Genomic DNA, 17206 nt, shown 5'->3' with positions numbered 1-17206 from the left:
GAATGTCATCATAAATTAAGTTGAATTGCATTCTGGGAATCATCCATGTTGAGACACTCATAAATTCATTCTATGCTTTTTGGCATGTGGCTAAATCAGTTATTAATTTTGCAGCAGGCTTATGTGACATGAGTATGTCCACTTATACGACACAACAGAGGTTTAAAAGAACAGTACGCAAAGCAAGGACTTACAGAGTATTCAGTATCGAGATAATACCGTAAGGATAAGAATGTTTAGTTGTTATAGATGGAAAACTGAAGGGAGAAAAGAAGAAAACACGTTCACTTGTAAAGGACTTTCTACCTTTCTCCTACACATCCCTGTCTGCACTCAGTCTGAGATCTCACATGCCAATCTCTGCAAGCATGAGAGTAGCAAAAATTACCGCAGAAAGCTACTGCCTAGGTGCACATGGAGTGCTGAGTACGGGCAGGGGTAGGACTGTGGCAAAAGCCGCCTCCGCATTGTGTTGTGTTTCAGTGGTGAAACCGTCTTGGTGTGTTAATGTTATGGTTACAGCTAGTAGAAGAAAGTATTTCCTGTCTCTTAACTATTTTGCTTTTTAGCAGAGTATTTCTTAGTTAATGTTGCTTGCATGAAATTAAAAATTACTGGTAATAATGACATCCAGAAGACCATAAGAATGCAGATCTATAAAGGGCTTTTAGATAAACCTTAGGGTATCCTCTGGCTGTAAGGCTAGATCGTATATATTTAAATCATTCCTACCACATCTTTCACCTCAATTCTTTTTACTCCCAGGATTTTATGTGATCTGTTACGGAGCTTGTTGCACTGCTTCAGTTACAAGTTAGAAAGCATGCTCAATGTCTGGTCTAAAATGTCTTTGTCGCAAACAGCCAAATTTCTCTTTTTCCAATGTGAGATATCGGGAGGTTTACTATTCTCTTGCCCATATCTTGCACAAATCAGATCCTGTTATTCTGCCTATACTAGATGAGCCAATTCCTTCCATAAGTTGTGACAACAATGTCATGGTAAATATTTGTTGAAGTTGATTAAGGAGAAAACATGCTTCTTATCTGTGGCATTTCAGACGGTTAAAATGTGTGAAACTAACATGTTTCTTTTAAAGCTAAACATTACTGGTTTCACTCAGCCACGGAATCTTTGTTTCTAACAGATTAATAACATAACCGGTACAAAATTAATTGCATTTCCAACACCTGTCCCACAAGAATCAAGGTAAGTAGGTTTGAATAAGGATTGAAATCCTTGTTATATTTGAAAAAGATTGAGTTAGACCTTCCCTGTGATTAGCAGACTCTTCACTTTGCATTATTCCTGCACTTCATAAATTAAAAATTTCAGGAGCTGTAACTTATTGTTCTTTAACATAAAGTTTATGTTGGTTAGAATAATCTTCGTTTTGTTTGCTGTACAACTGGAGTTTGGTTTAGGAAATGGTACGCTTCCTTTTAGGTCCTTCCATTTCCTTGGGGCTCAGCAAGGACTGAAGGCCTTGTTGATATGTTGATGATGTTAATACTAGTAATAATACTACTACTAACAATAAATAATAATAATAGATGAGGACATGAGCAGTGGATTATTGAGAATGCTGGTATGGCTGCTGTTTTTAATGAACAAACATTTTTTGTAATTTCAGGGATTTGGTCTGTTTTGTAGGAAATTACTAAGTGAACTTCATAGGTGCATGTTTTTTCATATGTATTCTTGGAGCCATATCAATATTTTTGTTTTAGTGCGGTTTCTTCTTTGACAGTCTTCATAAGGAGGGGTTTGAATGAGTGAATATTTACTGTTATTCCCAAAATTTATCCTAAAAATCAAGATGATGTAATTGGCTAGCAGGTCTCGTTTGCAGAGGAAATCCATATTTCTACTCATTCTACTTTGAGTATAGACTTAGAATTCTGTTCCAAATGCTTGCTTGCCAAAAGGCAACATTAAGGTTTATCTTTTGCTCTTTTAAATAACTTTTAAAGAAGTGGATTGATGTTAAAATATATGATGACAGAGGTTTAAACTTGGTTTGTGGAGTGACTGATAAAAGGCAGCTTTTTAAATGTTTAATCCTTTGAAAAGTGGTTTTACAATATTAGAACTGCTAGGATTTTAAAAAAACACTGATCAACCGGAATTTTTTTATCAGTAATTGCTTTTTTTTTAATTATATTGTTGTAATTGTCTTCAGAAACATAACTAGAAATCCTCCATAATGGTAACTTTCTATTTTAAAGGATTTCAGAGTTCAACAAAACCTTGCAAGCAGTAAGTGAGGTAAGGTTACTGTTTGGAAAACGTTTTTTCCAGCTTATTTCTGGTAATGTCATTATCAAAGTATCAGCGTTGTTTTCTCCTGACAAAATAATTTTTTTTTTTTCTATTTTCACATGTCGTTACAGTCCTATGTTATGGAATGCAGTGCAGAAAACCAGAGGTTTGTTGTTAATGTTTTTTAAAAGCTCGTGAATTGTCTTGTGATGTATCAAGTATGAATGGCTATGTAACAGAAGAGAAAACAAACTGTCTAGGAAGATAAGTTTGAAAAACAGGCTGGAGAAATATATGAAGGCTGACAATGAAATTCTAATCATTGATTAGTGATTTTTTCATTAATCTCTGGTGAAGAAATAGGCTTGCCTGACGTATTTCTTCTGCATCTTTGTATTAGCTGAGGCATACAGCACTAAGGCTATGGGATTTGGGATCAGCAAACTTGCAGAGCTTGTGAATACCTGCAACCTTTATGAGGGAATTGCTTCAAACATCCCAACTTGCTGTTCTTTGGCTTGGGAAACCAGCCATCCTTAGGATAGGGGAAACCAGAGAAGGTAACCGGAGTTTGGGGAAGTCATGGGATATCAGAATGTCAGGGCTGCTCCACAAAGGTGATCCTGGAAACCTGGAAATGTAGATAGCATCTGTCACTTTAATTGCTACTGACCACTAAATTGCTGGTCCTTTAAACTGATCAGCTTGGAAACACTGTGTTCCAAAACAAAATGTGGAACTTCATTTCCCCAAATACTTGGGTTTATCTTCCTGGGTTGGGATGAAAGAAGAGTCCCAAACACTGAAATAGCAATACACAGAAAGTCAGATCGCCCCTGCATGTCGTACACGGTCAGCAGTTAGGGTACCCTTTTCATCCTTGTTAGCTGGAAAGGAGCTGCACTTCAACTTTTGTGTCGCCTTTTCATTCATGTGTGTGTTTGAGTTTGCTGACTGTGAGGAATTTTTACTGTTTCAAGTCATAGAACCATAAATGTGTAGTTACATGCTTAAGTGGGTCATTTAAGTTCTCTCTCTTGACTTAAGAGAGAAACACTGGCTTTCCCCAGTGTATATGAAACTTCCTCCATATGGAGATTTCATATATGCTGACATAGCCGCCGAGGACACTTGCTACTTCCTCTCTGGAGTTTCTTTACAGTAACAGTGGAGACTATGTTATTTGCTTTCCATAATTATCAACTCTTTAATGGATACCATTAATTAAGGAAGGCCTCATTTAAGAATGAATAGTGTCTATCAAGAAAAGAGGAAATAAATTGCCATAACCTGATTTATTACTCTTCTGTTTAGCCTGACATACTGTTACATGTGCATTAAAAATATTCCCAAATGTGAAAGAGCCTAGGAAAAATATGCTTTCACACTTAGCATTTGTGCTAAGGTGTTTTCACTTAGCATTTGATGTTAGCTTCGTGCATTGTAAAGATGAAGCAGATCTGTTTCTTGAGTCTAAAGCTTATTCTTCTCTTTATAGTATAAACTGCAATTTCATTGTCAAGCTGGCCGAGAGGGAGAATATAAGCAGTTTAATAGGCAAAGCAGACGTAAGCCAACTTGGTAAGCTATGCTTTAAATGCAGTCTGATGACAGTTACCCTTTCAGATTAAATTTCATGCCTTTAGACGTGACCTCCAGTTGGAGGAAAGATTGTTAGTTATTTTTAGGTAAAAATATATTTTTGTTGAACAATATCAATACATCAGAAGTGCAGCCTTCTAAGTTTTGAGTGGGGAGGGGGAAGATAGAAATGTGTTTTAAAAAACTTTGGTATAACATTGCTGATTACATTAATAAAGCAGACTTTGAAAGGATTAGGTGCAAAACGGCTTGGGAACATAAAAGTGCTACTGAAATGGTGATCTGAATTGAGAAGTTTATTAAGAAGCCGAGCTTTCTTAGTGATACTTTGGTAGTATAGCATAATGCCTCATATCACTTGTCTCTTTGTTTCTAAAGACTTAGTTTTGCATTTTCGTTCGTTTATGGCAACTTCAAAACCAGAACTCTGCATCTGTCAGACATTGAGCAAAAATGAGGGGATATTGCAGTATTCTGAGTGGTCAAGATCTGTTTTGGAAATGTAATTTCTGAAAAAAACCTCATAGTCAATTATGCAGTATACACTATGTTTAAAAACATTAAACATGCTTATTTGAACAGTATTAGAAATCTTTACGCTTCAGGATAAATTGAATCAATGCTTCTTTGTTGTCGCAGAATGGTGTTGCTGCTCATCACTGAAGTATTGTTCCTTGACTGCTAAAGAATTACAAATGTAGTAAGTAAAAATACAAAATTTGACTTGCTGATTTCCTAAATTTCCCAATGCATTAGTAGAATCAGCTTCCACGTTGCAGTGTAATAGCCAGGAAGGACTCCCCAGGAACAACCTGACAGGCGTTATTTTCCTATATAGTTCCCTCCCCATTTCTCCCTCTTCCCCTTCTCTCCCTTTTCTTTTATTTTTTTTCTTTTTTTTTTTTTAATTTTCCTGATGGCAGACAGCTTTTGTGTTCAGCATCGGGTCACCTCCAGAATAGGCAGCAAAGGCAGTAGTAGTATTTATGGACTTGATAGTTAACAACTACAGCAAAATAAAATGTAAGAACCTTCAAAATGTTATGGAATTCATATTTGTTACTAGAGTGTGAAACAGTCAATCATCTGATTGATTTTGAAATATATAATGTAGTAGTATGTCAATATCATTCATATATATTCTTCTATTATAACTCATTTTCTTTAAAATACACTGTTAAATCTAACGTGCGTTTCTGTGCCTTTTTTTTTTTTTACAGTACTATAAAAGTGCCACCTCATTCTATATGGGTTCCTTTCCCTCATTCTCCTTCTCTACCTAAAAAGACTTACCCCAAATCTAATACTTCTATTTCCCACACTACACTTTCTACCAAATCAAGCCCCATGATTAGACCACTGATCCCACCATTCACGGAAAGTTATTTTTCTGGAACTCTCTCCACATCTCCCACTGCAAATTCTCCCTCTGAAACTTCTACCACATCTATTTCTGAATCTTCTGTGTCTTCCACCAGTGTTACCACGACACTTTCCTCTTCTGAGTCCCTTGCTCCACCTACCACGCCAACTTTTCTTTCCATAGCTTCTGATAAATCTGATGCTATTTCTGCACCTTCAATAAAATCTGTCACTAATGTTGCTTTCTCAATTAAATATGATGCTACATATCTTAGCAAGCCTACTACAATAGATTCTCCTTCTGTAGGTTTTATTAAACATTCTGCTGTTTCCTCTTCTGAGCTTCCTCCAAAACCTTCGATAGCATTTTCCTACCTTGAGACTACTACCAAACCTGTTGCACAAATTCATGCTGCTACAGATTCGACCCAACCTGTTTCCGGTAACAAAAAAGTTACGACAGCACCTAGTCTTCCCCTTACTCCTTTCACAATAACTTTGACCCCTACTGTTAGTCCTATCAACCATCTTGTCTCAGCTGCTCACCCTCACTCTACCGCTGATGGACATGGTAGCCTGCCTAATGGGAGCCCAGGTAAATATGACAAGTAAAAATTTTTTTTCTTTAATTTGAATACCATATATGAATTTGCTTTTAAACTTTATTTAAAAAGATTATATATCTGATCTGCGACTTTCCAGTTACTGTGAAAAACCTGAGACAACTTTCACAAGGTGCATACTTATTTTGAAATACATTCTGATGCCTTTGGCCATGATGAGCGGTACCTCACCCTATAAATTGGTTGGTAACTGTGATAGATAGGTACTGTGCTATGTTCCCAAAAGGTACCTTTGGCAGAAAAAATAAAGTCACAGAGCCAGGTGGATGTTTTTTTTTTTTACTATGCACGTATTTAAAATACTGCAAATCAATGCTGCATCTTTCTTAAAATACTATTATTGATTAGGAATATCCTTAGTGACTATGTATTTTCGTGTGAAGATTGTACACATCTTTACAAGCTTCTTTTCAAATTGCTTATCTTACCTGGATTTTATTCTGCTTTCAGGCATCCAGTGGCTAAAAATCCAAAATAACAACTTATTTTACATCACTAGTAGTCTGATGTGAGGAACTTTGTAATCAATAAAAACTGGAATTAATGCTGGCCATTTGAAACCTTCCTTTATGTTTTAATCAGTTTTAAAGTATTACTGTCTGCAAAGTAGGGTGATAGGGAGAAAAAGCGATTCCATCTCACATAACATGTTGAGAGACCTTACAAGTTGTGATGAAGTTTGTTGGTTAAGAAAACTGCTTAGTTTTTCTGATTCTCAAAGCTTACTTCATTTGTTGAACACAATGTTTAAATAAATGCACTTTTCTTTTGTCACAGGAAAGACACTATCACCTACTACATACACAACTGCTGTACATACCAACATTAATATCTCCACGGCTGAGCAAATTGTGTCCAAAATAGAAAATGATTTAGCAGCTGGAAAAGTAGAGCCGAAGGATGTAGAAAGGATGGTTAGTGAGGTTAGCGAAGTCCTGACTGCTTCTCAACCATTACCACCCAGAATTTCTAACAGGTGGGTCATTCTGGCAATAGATTAAAGATGCATTGTACTGAGTGACCGGAAGATTGTCTTCAGCAAGTTTCATTTTTTTCATAATCCTAAAGAATATTTCTTGTTCTTTAATATACTTACACAAAACAGAAGGAGAATTGTTCTAGTGTTAACCAGCTCTACTATAATATAATGCCATGGAAAACTGTATTTTTTTCTCTAGACACCACAATAAGTGAGCAGAGTCAGCTGTATTTTACACTTACGCTTGGATTGCTGCTCCATAACCACAGTTTGCCTAGGAATTTTGGGTGTATGTGCTTGCTTGGTAATACTAACTATTTATTTTTCTTAACAGAATTATAAAACTGGTGGATTATATTGGCTTAAAACTGAACTTCTCAGAAACTTCTGCTGAATTTGCCTCCCCTTCCTTGGCTCTGGCAGTTGTCAAAACTAGTAGCATCCGCTCCAACGAAATGTCTTTTGCTGTCCAGGACTCAGCTGATCTCCAGGTTAAACAATGATAATTCTAAATACTCAATTCTCAGACAATTATTTTTAACTATTTATGTTTTATATTAATAGGTAACAAGAGTTTGTTCTGTGTTTGTCATGACTTCAGCATCTTTAGTTCATGTTAGTTTCAGAGAAAAAATACTTCCTTTTTGAAGCCTACACTGTTTTTCCTTTCATTTTCTATTGTGTAAATAAGGGTAAATAAGCAACAGACTTGGCAGAAACTGGCATTTGACTAAAAAGCTGTTAGAGTGGGTACAGCCAGAACACTGGAATGGACTGAGTGCTTGGCAGAATAACTTTACCTAAAAACCCCTGAATCATGAGTCACTTAGTCACCCACCCTGACAGTGCTGAAATTTGTCAAGGAGTGTTTCCAGGTGGCTTCACCTGTCCGCAGGAGATTAATTGCGGAGAGTTCCAGGAAAGAACTGTTATGTTGCTTGGATAATGACATTCGTACATTTGTAACTCACGGTGAGTTGGTCTCGCCAAGAAAGAAGTGCTTAGAAAGCTTGGATCCACTTTGTCTCGCTCAAAATCTCTTTCCTGGTTGAGGAAATAGTGATTTGGATGTTACCAGGCTTGGAGATTGAAGCAAAGAGAGATGGAAAGTTATGGACAATTTTACACCTCTCAAATTTTGTCCTCTCACAGGAGGAAATAGCTTAATGTAGTGTGAGCCACGAGTAGCACTGGAGCTGTTCTGTGATACTGAAAATTATATGAAACGTTAGCATTTGAGTTCTTTCTTAGCAGTACGTGATGAATGTGAGGTGACTAGGAGGTGGTAGTGCAGAAAAGTAGATATTTGCTGAATAATGATTTTCTGGAAATCTCATGGCACTGGCAATAAAATACAGAATTTTCAACAAGCATCATTAGTTCAAACCAGGGTGACAGGAATACCTTTGTGGAATTGATTCAGGAGTTCTTTGGTGGCTATCTAAACCAGGGATCTCGGAAGTGAGGTGTGAAATATTAATCATCCTACTCAGCTACCAGCTAGGGTGTTGCTCTTTACCTTTTTCAAATCACTATTATCCACCACAATGATGTCTTCAGTCCCTGTAAGCAAATGGGTAAAGCCAGAGCATTTTCAGTGGTGGGCAGATGCCTGCAGTTGGTACTTAGTCACTGGAGAAGGAGAGGAATGAGAGAGTAGGAATGAGTTCTTTACAGTGATTACAGAGATAGGTATTTCAAAGTTCTAAACTGAAAATAAGTAATAATTTTATTTTTCTTTAATGAGGGACCAAAATGAAGCATAATCCTTGCATTTATTTTTCAGATCTCTTTAGGCACTGAAGCAATTCATGATATCAATAACCTTGGATCGATTACACTTCCTTCATCATTGCTGACAAATGTGCCCCCTGAAGAGCTGAACTTGGCTTCTAGAATTATATTCAACTTCTTTAAAAAGACCACTGTGTTCCAGGTATCTTTTTGTTCCTCTGTTCACAAGGGTTTTAAACTCAAGCCTAGAGCAATTAAAATATTAATGGACTTTTTTCCCGCAAAGCACATTTCAGAACTTCCTGATTTAAAAAGTATTTTTTTTTTTTTCCCCAGTGCTCACGCCACATAATAACTGGGCTTGTAGGTGCTGTCCTCTGCTATTGTTTCCTTTAAGATTTTAAAATCTGGTTCTTCATTTGTTGTTCCAGGATCTGTCCTTGAAGAATGCATCTTTAATCAGTAATGTTATATCATCGAGTGTTGCTAACCTCACAGTTAGCAACTTAAAGGCAAATGTCACTGTCACTTTACAGAATATCAAACCTAATCAGGTATGATTTATGTTTTGGCAGACTTAAGTTCAGTTTTGCTGCCTCCTTTAGTCTGGGCATTTCTTCTCCCTCTGGACTTTCAAAATCACTCATCTTTGGTTATTTGTCAGTGGTATAAAATACGTTCCCAGACGGTTTCAGTTACTTTTGTTTTATTATCTATCCAGTTTTTATCTTGCCTACCTACCTTTCTGTTTCACTCTTAAAAGAATAAAAGCTCTTAGATGAAAGCCTGGCAGTGCGGGTTGCTACAGAGATGCTGCAGTCATGACATTTGTAGGTACCGCATGGTCAGAAAGCAATACAAGTCTTTTTTCTTAGGGGAATGTTGTTCCTTAATCTGGAAGACAGGATTGTGTCATCTGTAAGTGTTAGGGCTCATATTCTTTTTTTTTCCTAAAGGAGCATCAAGGTTTAAAATCTTCTATCCCATATCTTAAAGAGTTTAAAATACTGGAATGCTATAAACTGAAAAACATAGGAATTCCACTAATGAACCTGAAGCTTTTTTCAAGAGCTGACTTGGCGTAGTCTTTACTTGTATTCCTATAATACTGAATTTTGAGATGTAAAACTATAGAATTATTAGTGTTCATAGCAGCATAGTGTATTACTGCTCTATTTTTAGGATTTTCATGTGTGTCTTGAAAACTTTATGTAAAGCTGTAACATCATGGTGATATAAAGTGATAAAATATTTCTCTGATTCTTGATACTTACAAAATCAGGAAGGATGAGAAATCGCAAGAATTTGTATAGTGCAAGACGACGATGAAAGAGCATTCAGAATGTTCTACCAGGAACAGGATCTTAGCATACGCATGAGAGCTAGCTCCTGTATGGTGACTTCAAATTAGTTCAGCATCTTTTCACATGCATATTGCAATATGAATCCATTCTATGCACCTCAATTCATTTTGCGTTCATATAAAACAGATATTTTTGCTGTTTACAATATTGACTCTTGCCTGCATTTTGTGGATAATCCGTAAGTTACTTGATTGTAAAACTCAGAGTACAGTAAATTTTTTTTGTGCCTCCCAAACAGGATAATTCAACAGTCAGATGTGTTTTTTGGGACTTCAGTAAAAATGGTAAGTACTTGATATCACCTAAGATAGCGTTATGTACTAGATATGTTAACTCATGTTAATATAAATAAAGGCTTTTATGAGTGACAAAGCTGTTTTCTTTAACAGGTGGACATGGAGGCTGGTCATATGAAGGTTGCATAGTTAAAGAAAGTACAGTAGATGAAACAGTCTGTTCATGCAACCACCTCACAAGCTTTGCAGTTTTAATGGTAATTACTTAAAAAATCATGCTATCTTACCCTGATTCGAGAACACATTTAAGCATGTGTTATCTTAAGCAAATGGGTATTCAGTAAGCACATACCACCTACAACATACTACTCAGGTTCTGTTCACTTCAGTGTTAGTACGTATAGCCGTACAATTAGTCACGCGTTTAAACTGCTCGTTGTGAATGCGGGCCCATGAATTCCATTGGAATAAAAAATTCCTTAAGTACATATTAAACTACAGCTTTTACATCTACGTTTTACGTTTACATTGTAGGAAATAAAAATTAAGATAAATCAAATTTAAAACAGTTTTTAATCAAATAGGATTTCACAATTAGAGTCATAGAATATCTTAAGTTGAAGGGGACTCATAAGGATTGAGTCCAACTTCCTGCTCCTCACAGGACTAGATTGCTTTTTCTGTTTTTCAGTTGACCTTTTGTAAGGCTCATGATGAAAAGAACTGTTTGGGGTTTTTTTTTTTTTTTTAATTGCAGAGGGAAAGGTGCATTTTGAAGGTTTTTTTATCTTTTTCCATTTAATAAACATGTTCTCTGAAATTCTGTTTCTGTTTTAGAACTTGTATGGAAATACTCCGTTGAATCCCACACAAGAATTGGTACTGACTTTTATATCCTATATAGGCTGTGGCCTCTCTGCAATTTTTCTTTCTGTTACCCTTGTGACCTACATAGCCTTTGAGTAAGTACCTGTTCCACTCGGATGCCATTGTTCGTCAGTTACGATTGATTGTAGTCTTCATGGATTCTGTCTCTGTTAATAGTGCAGTAAATTTGTCCAGTGAAATGTTGATTCAGTGTTCAGGAATGTCAGTCTTGTGGACAAGTGAGTTAATCATGAGGTTCTATGCAGTAAGAAATGAAGAAGTAGCACTTTCTTGAAGGAATGTGTTTCAGAAGACATACATAGAGCAGTGCAGCACGATAGCATTTTAAAACACATTTGTATTCTTTGTTGTTTGTTGCAAGGTTTTCTTAGTTTGAGCCCTAACTAATGAATCCTCCATGCTATGTTATGGAAACCCTCCTTTAAGTTATTCAGCACGTATTTGTTCTCTCATTATCCTGTCAACAAGGATTTACTTGTCTCTGCCAAGGCTTCAGAAGCCCAGCCTAAAGCCTAATCTAGTTTAGTAATAAAGAATGGTCACATTTTGATTTTTGAAAGTACTGTAACAAGGAGTAGTTCAACATGCAATGTAAAAAAAGCAGCCATGGTACTAAACCAAGTTATTGGTTACGTTTATGTAGCCTTGTTGTAACAAACTTTGTTCATATGGACTGTTAATTTGGAAATCTTTTGTAAATGACTCTCCTCAGGTGTAAATGCAATATACAAAGTATTATATATGAGTAAAAATATATAAATAATTTTTTTTCTTGGCATTTGTGCACTAAGGACTACAAGAGAGGAAGTAAGCCAGGGATCCATGGACTAGACTAATTTCTTTTCTTTTTTTTTTTCTTTTTAGGAAAATCCGTAGAGACTACCCCTCCAAAATCCTTATTCAGCTGTGTGCTGCATTACTTCTACTCAACTTAGTTTTCCTCCTTGACTCGTGGATTGCGCTGTATGATAAACAAGGCCTATGCATTGCAGTTGCCGTATTTCTTCACTATTTCCTCTTGGCTTCCTTCACCTGGATGGGCCTAGAAGCTTTCCACATGTATCTGGCTCTCGTGAAAGTCTTTAATACCTATGTACGGAAATACATTCTTAAATTTTGCATTGTTGGTTGGGGTATGTATTTTTAATTGTGGATTTTTTTTTCCTTTTGAATGCTAAATAGATACATCCTCTTATCAAATATTTCAGTGAATGCGATACAGTTCAGAAATGAAAATTGAGCAGCCATTAAATGTTATGACCTTGCAGTGACCAGATATTAATTATCAGTAAACCCGATCCTATATATTCCGCCTTTTGGAGGTAGGGAAATCCCCCTCTAACCACAGAACTGAGGATTCTGCAATGCAAACTGATAATGAGTTTTTCTTGTGTAAGTACAATAGAACCAATTTTGAATGTTTCCATTTGCCAGAGGATGGTGTCAGTTGTGTTTTGAAAATAAATGCCAGTAAGTGTATGTATTCCATTTCTGCTACTGATAACAAAAAGCAGCAAACCAGATCTAACTGGATGAAGAGATTCTGGACCTGATAATCCTCTGTGGCCACTTAAGTAATCATGAGTGAAGGCATTAAAATCAATAGAATTGTTTTCTTAAAACAGATGTAAGAAAGAAAATCAGATTTCCTGTATTTGATGTTTTAAATCAGTTTGAGTGATGGTATTCATTGCTTTGTACAGAAAGGTTTGGAGCTAGCTGTAGAGAATTAACTCTTGTTTCTTTGCAAGTTACACTCCTGAGCAGTTTGAATGCTCCAGTTTTTAGGTTCTTTCAGACAGCTAGTAGTCAACAGAATTCAACAAACAAATTTCAGAAACAAGCTGCAGATTTCACAGAAAAATATAACTTCAAATCCTCATAATACCATCTTTGTCATCATTTTCACGTACGTATTTGCTCATAATCTTTTAGGGTTACCAGCTGTCGTTGTGTCCATTGTGTTGGCAGTATCACCAGATAATTACGGACTTATAGCCACTGGAAAGGTTTCAATAACCACACCTGATGAATTGTGAGTTAAAGGGTGGTGCTTTTAGGGGGGAGAGTGGGATGGAGGTCCTACAAAACTGCTTTTCTTCAAAGTAGAAGTGGGCAAGGGAAGGAGGCAATGGGAGAGCTTTGAAATGGTATAGCTCTGGCGTGTGTCCTGTTTTGTGGTTATTGCCTATATGAAAGCTCTCATCCTTTGGCCAAAAAAGTACTTTTTACTAAAGAGGCAAAAATGATTTGCATGTGCAACAAACTACATCTTTATCTCACGTTTGTTTTGCTTAATTTCTGTTTCTGATAATCACTGACAGACTGTTTTTGTGTTCTAGCTGCTGGATTAAAAACAGAATTGTCTTCTATATTACTGCTGTGGGATATTTTTGCCTGATATTCCTGATCAATATCAGCATGTTCATTGTTGTGCTGGTCCAGCTCTGTCGTATCAAAAAGAAAAAACAACTCGGTGCTCAAAGAAAAACCAGTATTCAAGACCTTAGGAGTGTTGCTGGCCTTACGTTCTTGTTGGGAATTACTTGGGGATTTGCTTTCTTCACAGTAAATGAGGTATTTACTTACCTCTTCACCGTTTTCAACACTTTGCAAGGTAAGTTTATCCTTCATGTTATAGCTCATCGTTTATGATATAACGAACAAAACATTTGGAAATGGCATTTTCTTGATTCAGCAATAAAGATGTCATTTTGATATGTATTTTAACATGTTAATTAAATTAAAGATGATACTGCTTTACTGTAATCTTAAGTTACGGTTGTGTTACAGCAAGGTACAGAAAAGCTGGGAACTTGTTATAGGTGTAGTATATTTATATCTATAAATTTTATCATTTTTTAAATGCATGCAAAGTAGACACCACTGGGAGTGACTACCTCTTTAGTTGACAAACCAGTTTTAAATTCTCGGATACTTTGTGTTCTCATAATAATGCAGTTAATGTAGTGAAAACTCTGTCTGTCTTCCACTTACCCCTAAGGCTTAGGAGTGAGATGAGACATTCAGCAAAGGGCCATTGAGACAGGCAAGGCTGCAACATCTGAAAGTTAGTGTTCTTTAGTACTTGAGAACGTATCAGAAGGAGGTATGAAGGCATGCAGGTTTGCAGAGGCCAGGATGCTGGATATATCCAAAAGCAAAGTTTCAGAGACTGCAAAAGCTTCCATATAAATAGGAGGTACTGTAGGTGCCTACAGTTATGTGACTATATCTGAATTGGCCTACCGAAGTTTGGATCCAAACTCCTGCCTGAGTGGCGCTTTAGATGACTGGCTGGCTGATTTCCCGGAGACGTTAAAGCACTGAAAACTGCCGTTTTGTATATATACCCTTCCTCTATTTGCTGTGTTGATTTTTGAGTACCTTACTCTTAGATAACTTGAGGGGTTGAACCCACATCTTCCCTTGTCTTGCATAGGATTGTGAAGCAAAATTCCCCTTTTTACTTGGTTTTGAGTTAAGTGCTGGGCACCTAGAAGTGATGAAGGTGCATAAATTGTATTGATTTTAATTAATCTTGTGCCAGTGTTTCAAAATGTATTTGAAAATGGTATAGAACCCTGTGTGAAAAGCAACACTTAGTCACATTCAAAAACTCATCCTTAAAGCCAAAGCTGAGATAATTAAGCAAAGAGAGATTTAAGTAGTTTCTTCTGGTGGAATTTTACATGCTTAACTGGCCTTAAAAGCGGTGTAAACATACCATACGTGCACGTCTGCACCAGTCTGATCCTTTAGTTTTCTTTCACGTTATTTTCTATTAATTGTAAACCTAACACATCTGTTCCCTCTCAGCTGGAGAATTGTGCAAATACTGAGCGCCACTTTTCCTTAAAGGGGGGGCGATGATGATGGACTTTTTAGCAGGGAAAGTTAGGTCACGCTCTGCGTCAGTTAGAAGTGAATGAGAAGCAGACAATGAGTCTAATGTGGCACTCGCAAGAGACAGAAATGAGCCCCATCCCTTGTTATTTGGCTTCAAATCTGTGATAAAGAGAGTATCATTTACTATTATTTTAGATACGAGTTACTTCCTTTGCATGAATTCTCAAAATTCTGTCGCATTACTGGTTCTGTTACAGTTGGTGATAACAGGTTAGCTGCTAATAAAAGCTGGGACAGTGTCATACCATGTGCTAAGAGCTGCATAGCCTGACAGTGTCGTATCACATCCTCTCTTTGATGTTGCTATGAGTTCTTTTCCAGAAGAGTTAAATGAATTTCAGGATACACAGAATTTTTCCCTTCTCACTTGACAGAAAAAAATTTTATGCACTTTGTGGATGTGGTTATATATGTTGTTCTTGCATTTGTGTGTATGATTCCTCTAATCTGTGTAAGGGGGTTACGTAGATTAGTAAGTGTTCAGAGTTGTAAACTTTTTCACCAAAATTGTCATTTACTTTTGATTAGAAATTTAAAAGAAATAAAAGAAAAACAAAATGCTGTTCATTAAGAAGTAGTAAAAGTCAGTTTTCTAACATTATTGCTTTGCAGGATTCTTCATTTTCATCTTCTATTGTGTAACAAAAGAGAATGTCCGTAAACAGTGGAGAAGATATCTTTGTTGTGGGAAATTCAGGCTGGCTGAAAACTCTGGTAAATATGAATATTTCTTTTTTTTTTTTTTTTTTTTTTTTTTTTTTTTTTTTTTTTTTTTTTTTTTACTTCTGAGTACTTTTATACTTACTGCAAAGTTCCTAGTAGTTCATCATACTTTAAAAAAATTCAATAAATCATTTTGCTGCAGTTGCAGTTTAATTTGTTATCCAAGGTAGAATAAACCTCCAAAATTATCCTCTTTAAAGGTGGTGGTTAATGCAGTTCTTACATGCTTAAGTGCTGTCGCATTAAGCTGTTAACTGCAGTTGATCTCTTCCACTGCAGTATAAAGGCATGACTTTGCAGAAGACTTTTGTTCAGTTAGTAACCGTAAGATTTGTTCCAGCTTCTGAGTCAACTGTATGACTTCCACAAAAACAAGGGAAAGCATAATTTAAACCAAAAAAGCTATTAATAAATTTATCTTAGTTATTCAGTAGTTGATTTCTCATAAAACTATGTATATTTTTATACACTTTAACTTGGAGGATCAACTAAATGTACTTTAGTTATTCTTCTGGTGTGGTCTGGAGTCTTAAAAGTGACTGCTGCTTTCATTAAAAAAGGTCGAGAGAAAAAGAAACTAGATCTAAATAATTGTAAACATCAAGATTCATGAAATTGTTAGGAGAAGATAATTCTGTCTAGAATACCGTGAGGAGAGTAGATGTTTTAAGTTGTGTTATTAACTATATTTTTATATATTGCTTGTATGAGTTGTGCTATTTTCTATAACATCTCTCTATTTTAGACTGGAGTAGAACTGCTACTAATGGTTTAAAGAAGCAGACTGTAAATCAAGGAGTATCCAGTTCTTCCAATTCTTTACAATCAAACAGTAACTCCACTAACTCTACAACACTGCTAATGAATAATGATTATTCAGTGCACGCAAATGGAAATGGTACGTATGATGAAAAATAGTATTTCTCAAGCTATTTTTTTACTTGTCCGAAAACAAAAATACTGTGCTCTTTCATGCTAACGTGAAATGCTGACAAAACATTAGTCAAAATACAGGGTCAGAATATTTTAGGATGTCCTCACAAATAATACCACACCTCTGTTTTAGGGGAAGTATAGACAAAGTTCTAAAATACCCATTTCTCCTTCTCAGTTAGAACTCTTGAGTTCTATATCAAATAGTAGGTAATATTCATTATCAGAGCAATTCCTTACCAGAAGCTGCAGTTAACACTTTTCCTGTCACCTGAATATATGACAATAAACCTCAAGCGTGTTTTGAAACAATTCGTATTTTAAACCTTATTAAAACAAACAATGCCTGAAGGAGAAAGACATATAAGGATAGAAATATAGCTTGAAAGTATGAAAAAAATCATGCAGGAGCTTATATGAGGAAGACTATTAATAGAATGCTCATAGGGGAGCTGCTTATGAGAGGGGTAGAAGAGAAAATGGAGACTGTAACTTAAATCCCCTCAGTGAAGTGAACACTACTGAGAGGGCTGCCGCACTTATGGGCCACAGAGTAGGTACTGAAACTGAATTTCCCTAAAGCTATTAATT

The 17206-nt window shown here is 36.1% G+C and overlaps 1 protein-coding gene across 1 annotated transcript in view; it reads left to right on the top strand.

Moving 5' to 3' along the window:
• The window catches only part of LOC104497017 (G-protein coupled receptor 64-like), a 47031-nt gene that overhangs the window by 27681 nt on the left and 2144 nt on the right, over positions 1-17206 (top strand). The window contains exons 9-26 of the mRNA XM_010140226.1: positions 1148-1209; positions 2229-2268; positions 2394-2428; positions 3761-3843; positions 4504-4564; positions 5085-5821; positions 6627-6825; positions 7163-7319; positions 8615-8764; positions 8994-9116; positions 10165-10210; positions 10316-10419; positions 11000-11124; positions 11915-12183; positions 12986-13085; positions 13393-13667; positions 15572-15673; positions 16428-16580. Of these exons, the coding sequence (XP_010138528.1) occupies positions 1148-1209; positions 2229-2268; positions 2394-2428; positions 3761-3843; positions 4504-4564; positions 5085-5821; positions 6627-6825; positions 7163-7319; positions 8615-8764; positions 8994-9116; positions 10165-10210; positions 10316-10419; positions 11000-11124; positions 11915-12183; positions 12986-13085; positions 13393-13667; positions 15572-15673; positions 16428-16580 (2821 nt within the window). The remainder of the gene's footprint in view (positions 1-1147; positions 1210-2228; positions 2269-2393; positions 2429-3760; positions 3844-4503; positions 4565-5084; positions 5822-6626; positions 6826-7162; positions 7320-8614; positions 8765-8993; positions 9117-10164; positions 10211-10315; positions 10420-10999; positions 11125-11914; positions 12184-12985; positions 13086-13392; positions 13668-15571; positions 15674-16427; positions 16581-17206) is intronic.

Source organism: Buceros rhinoceros, unplaced genomic scaffold (assembly GCF_000710305.1).
Source record: "Buceros rhinoceros silvestris isolate BGI_N320 unplaced genomic scaffold, ASM71030v1 scaffold15677, whole genome shotgun sequence".
Classification (NCBI taxonomy): Eukaryota; Metazoa; Chordata; class Aves; order Bucerotiformes; family Bucerotidae; genus Buceros; species Buceros rhinoceros.
This window is presented reverse-complemented; position numbering and strand designations above follow the sequence as displayed.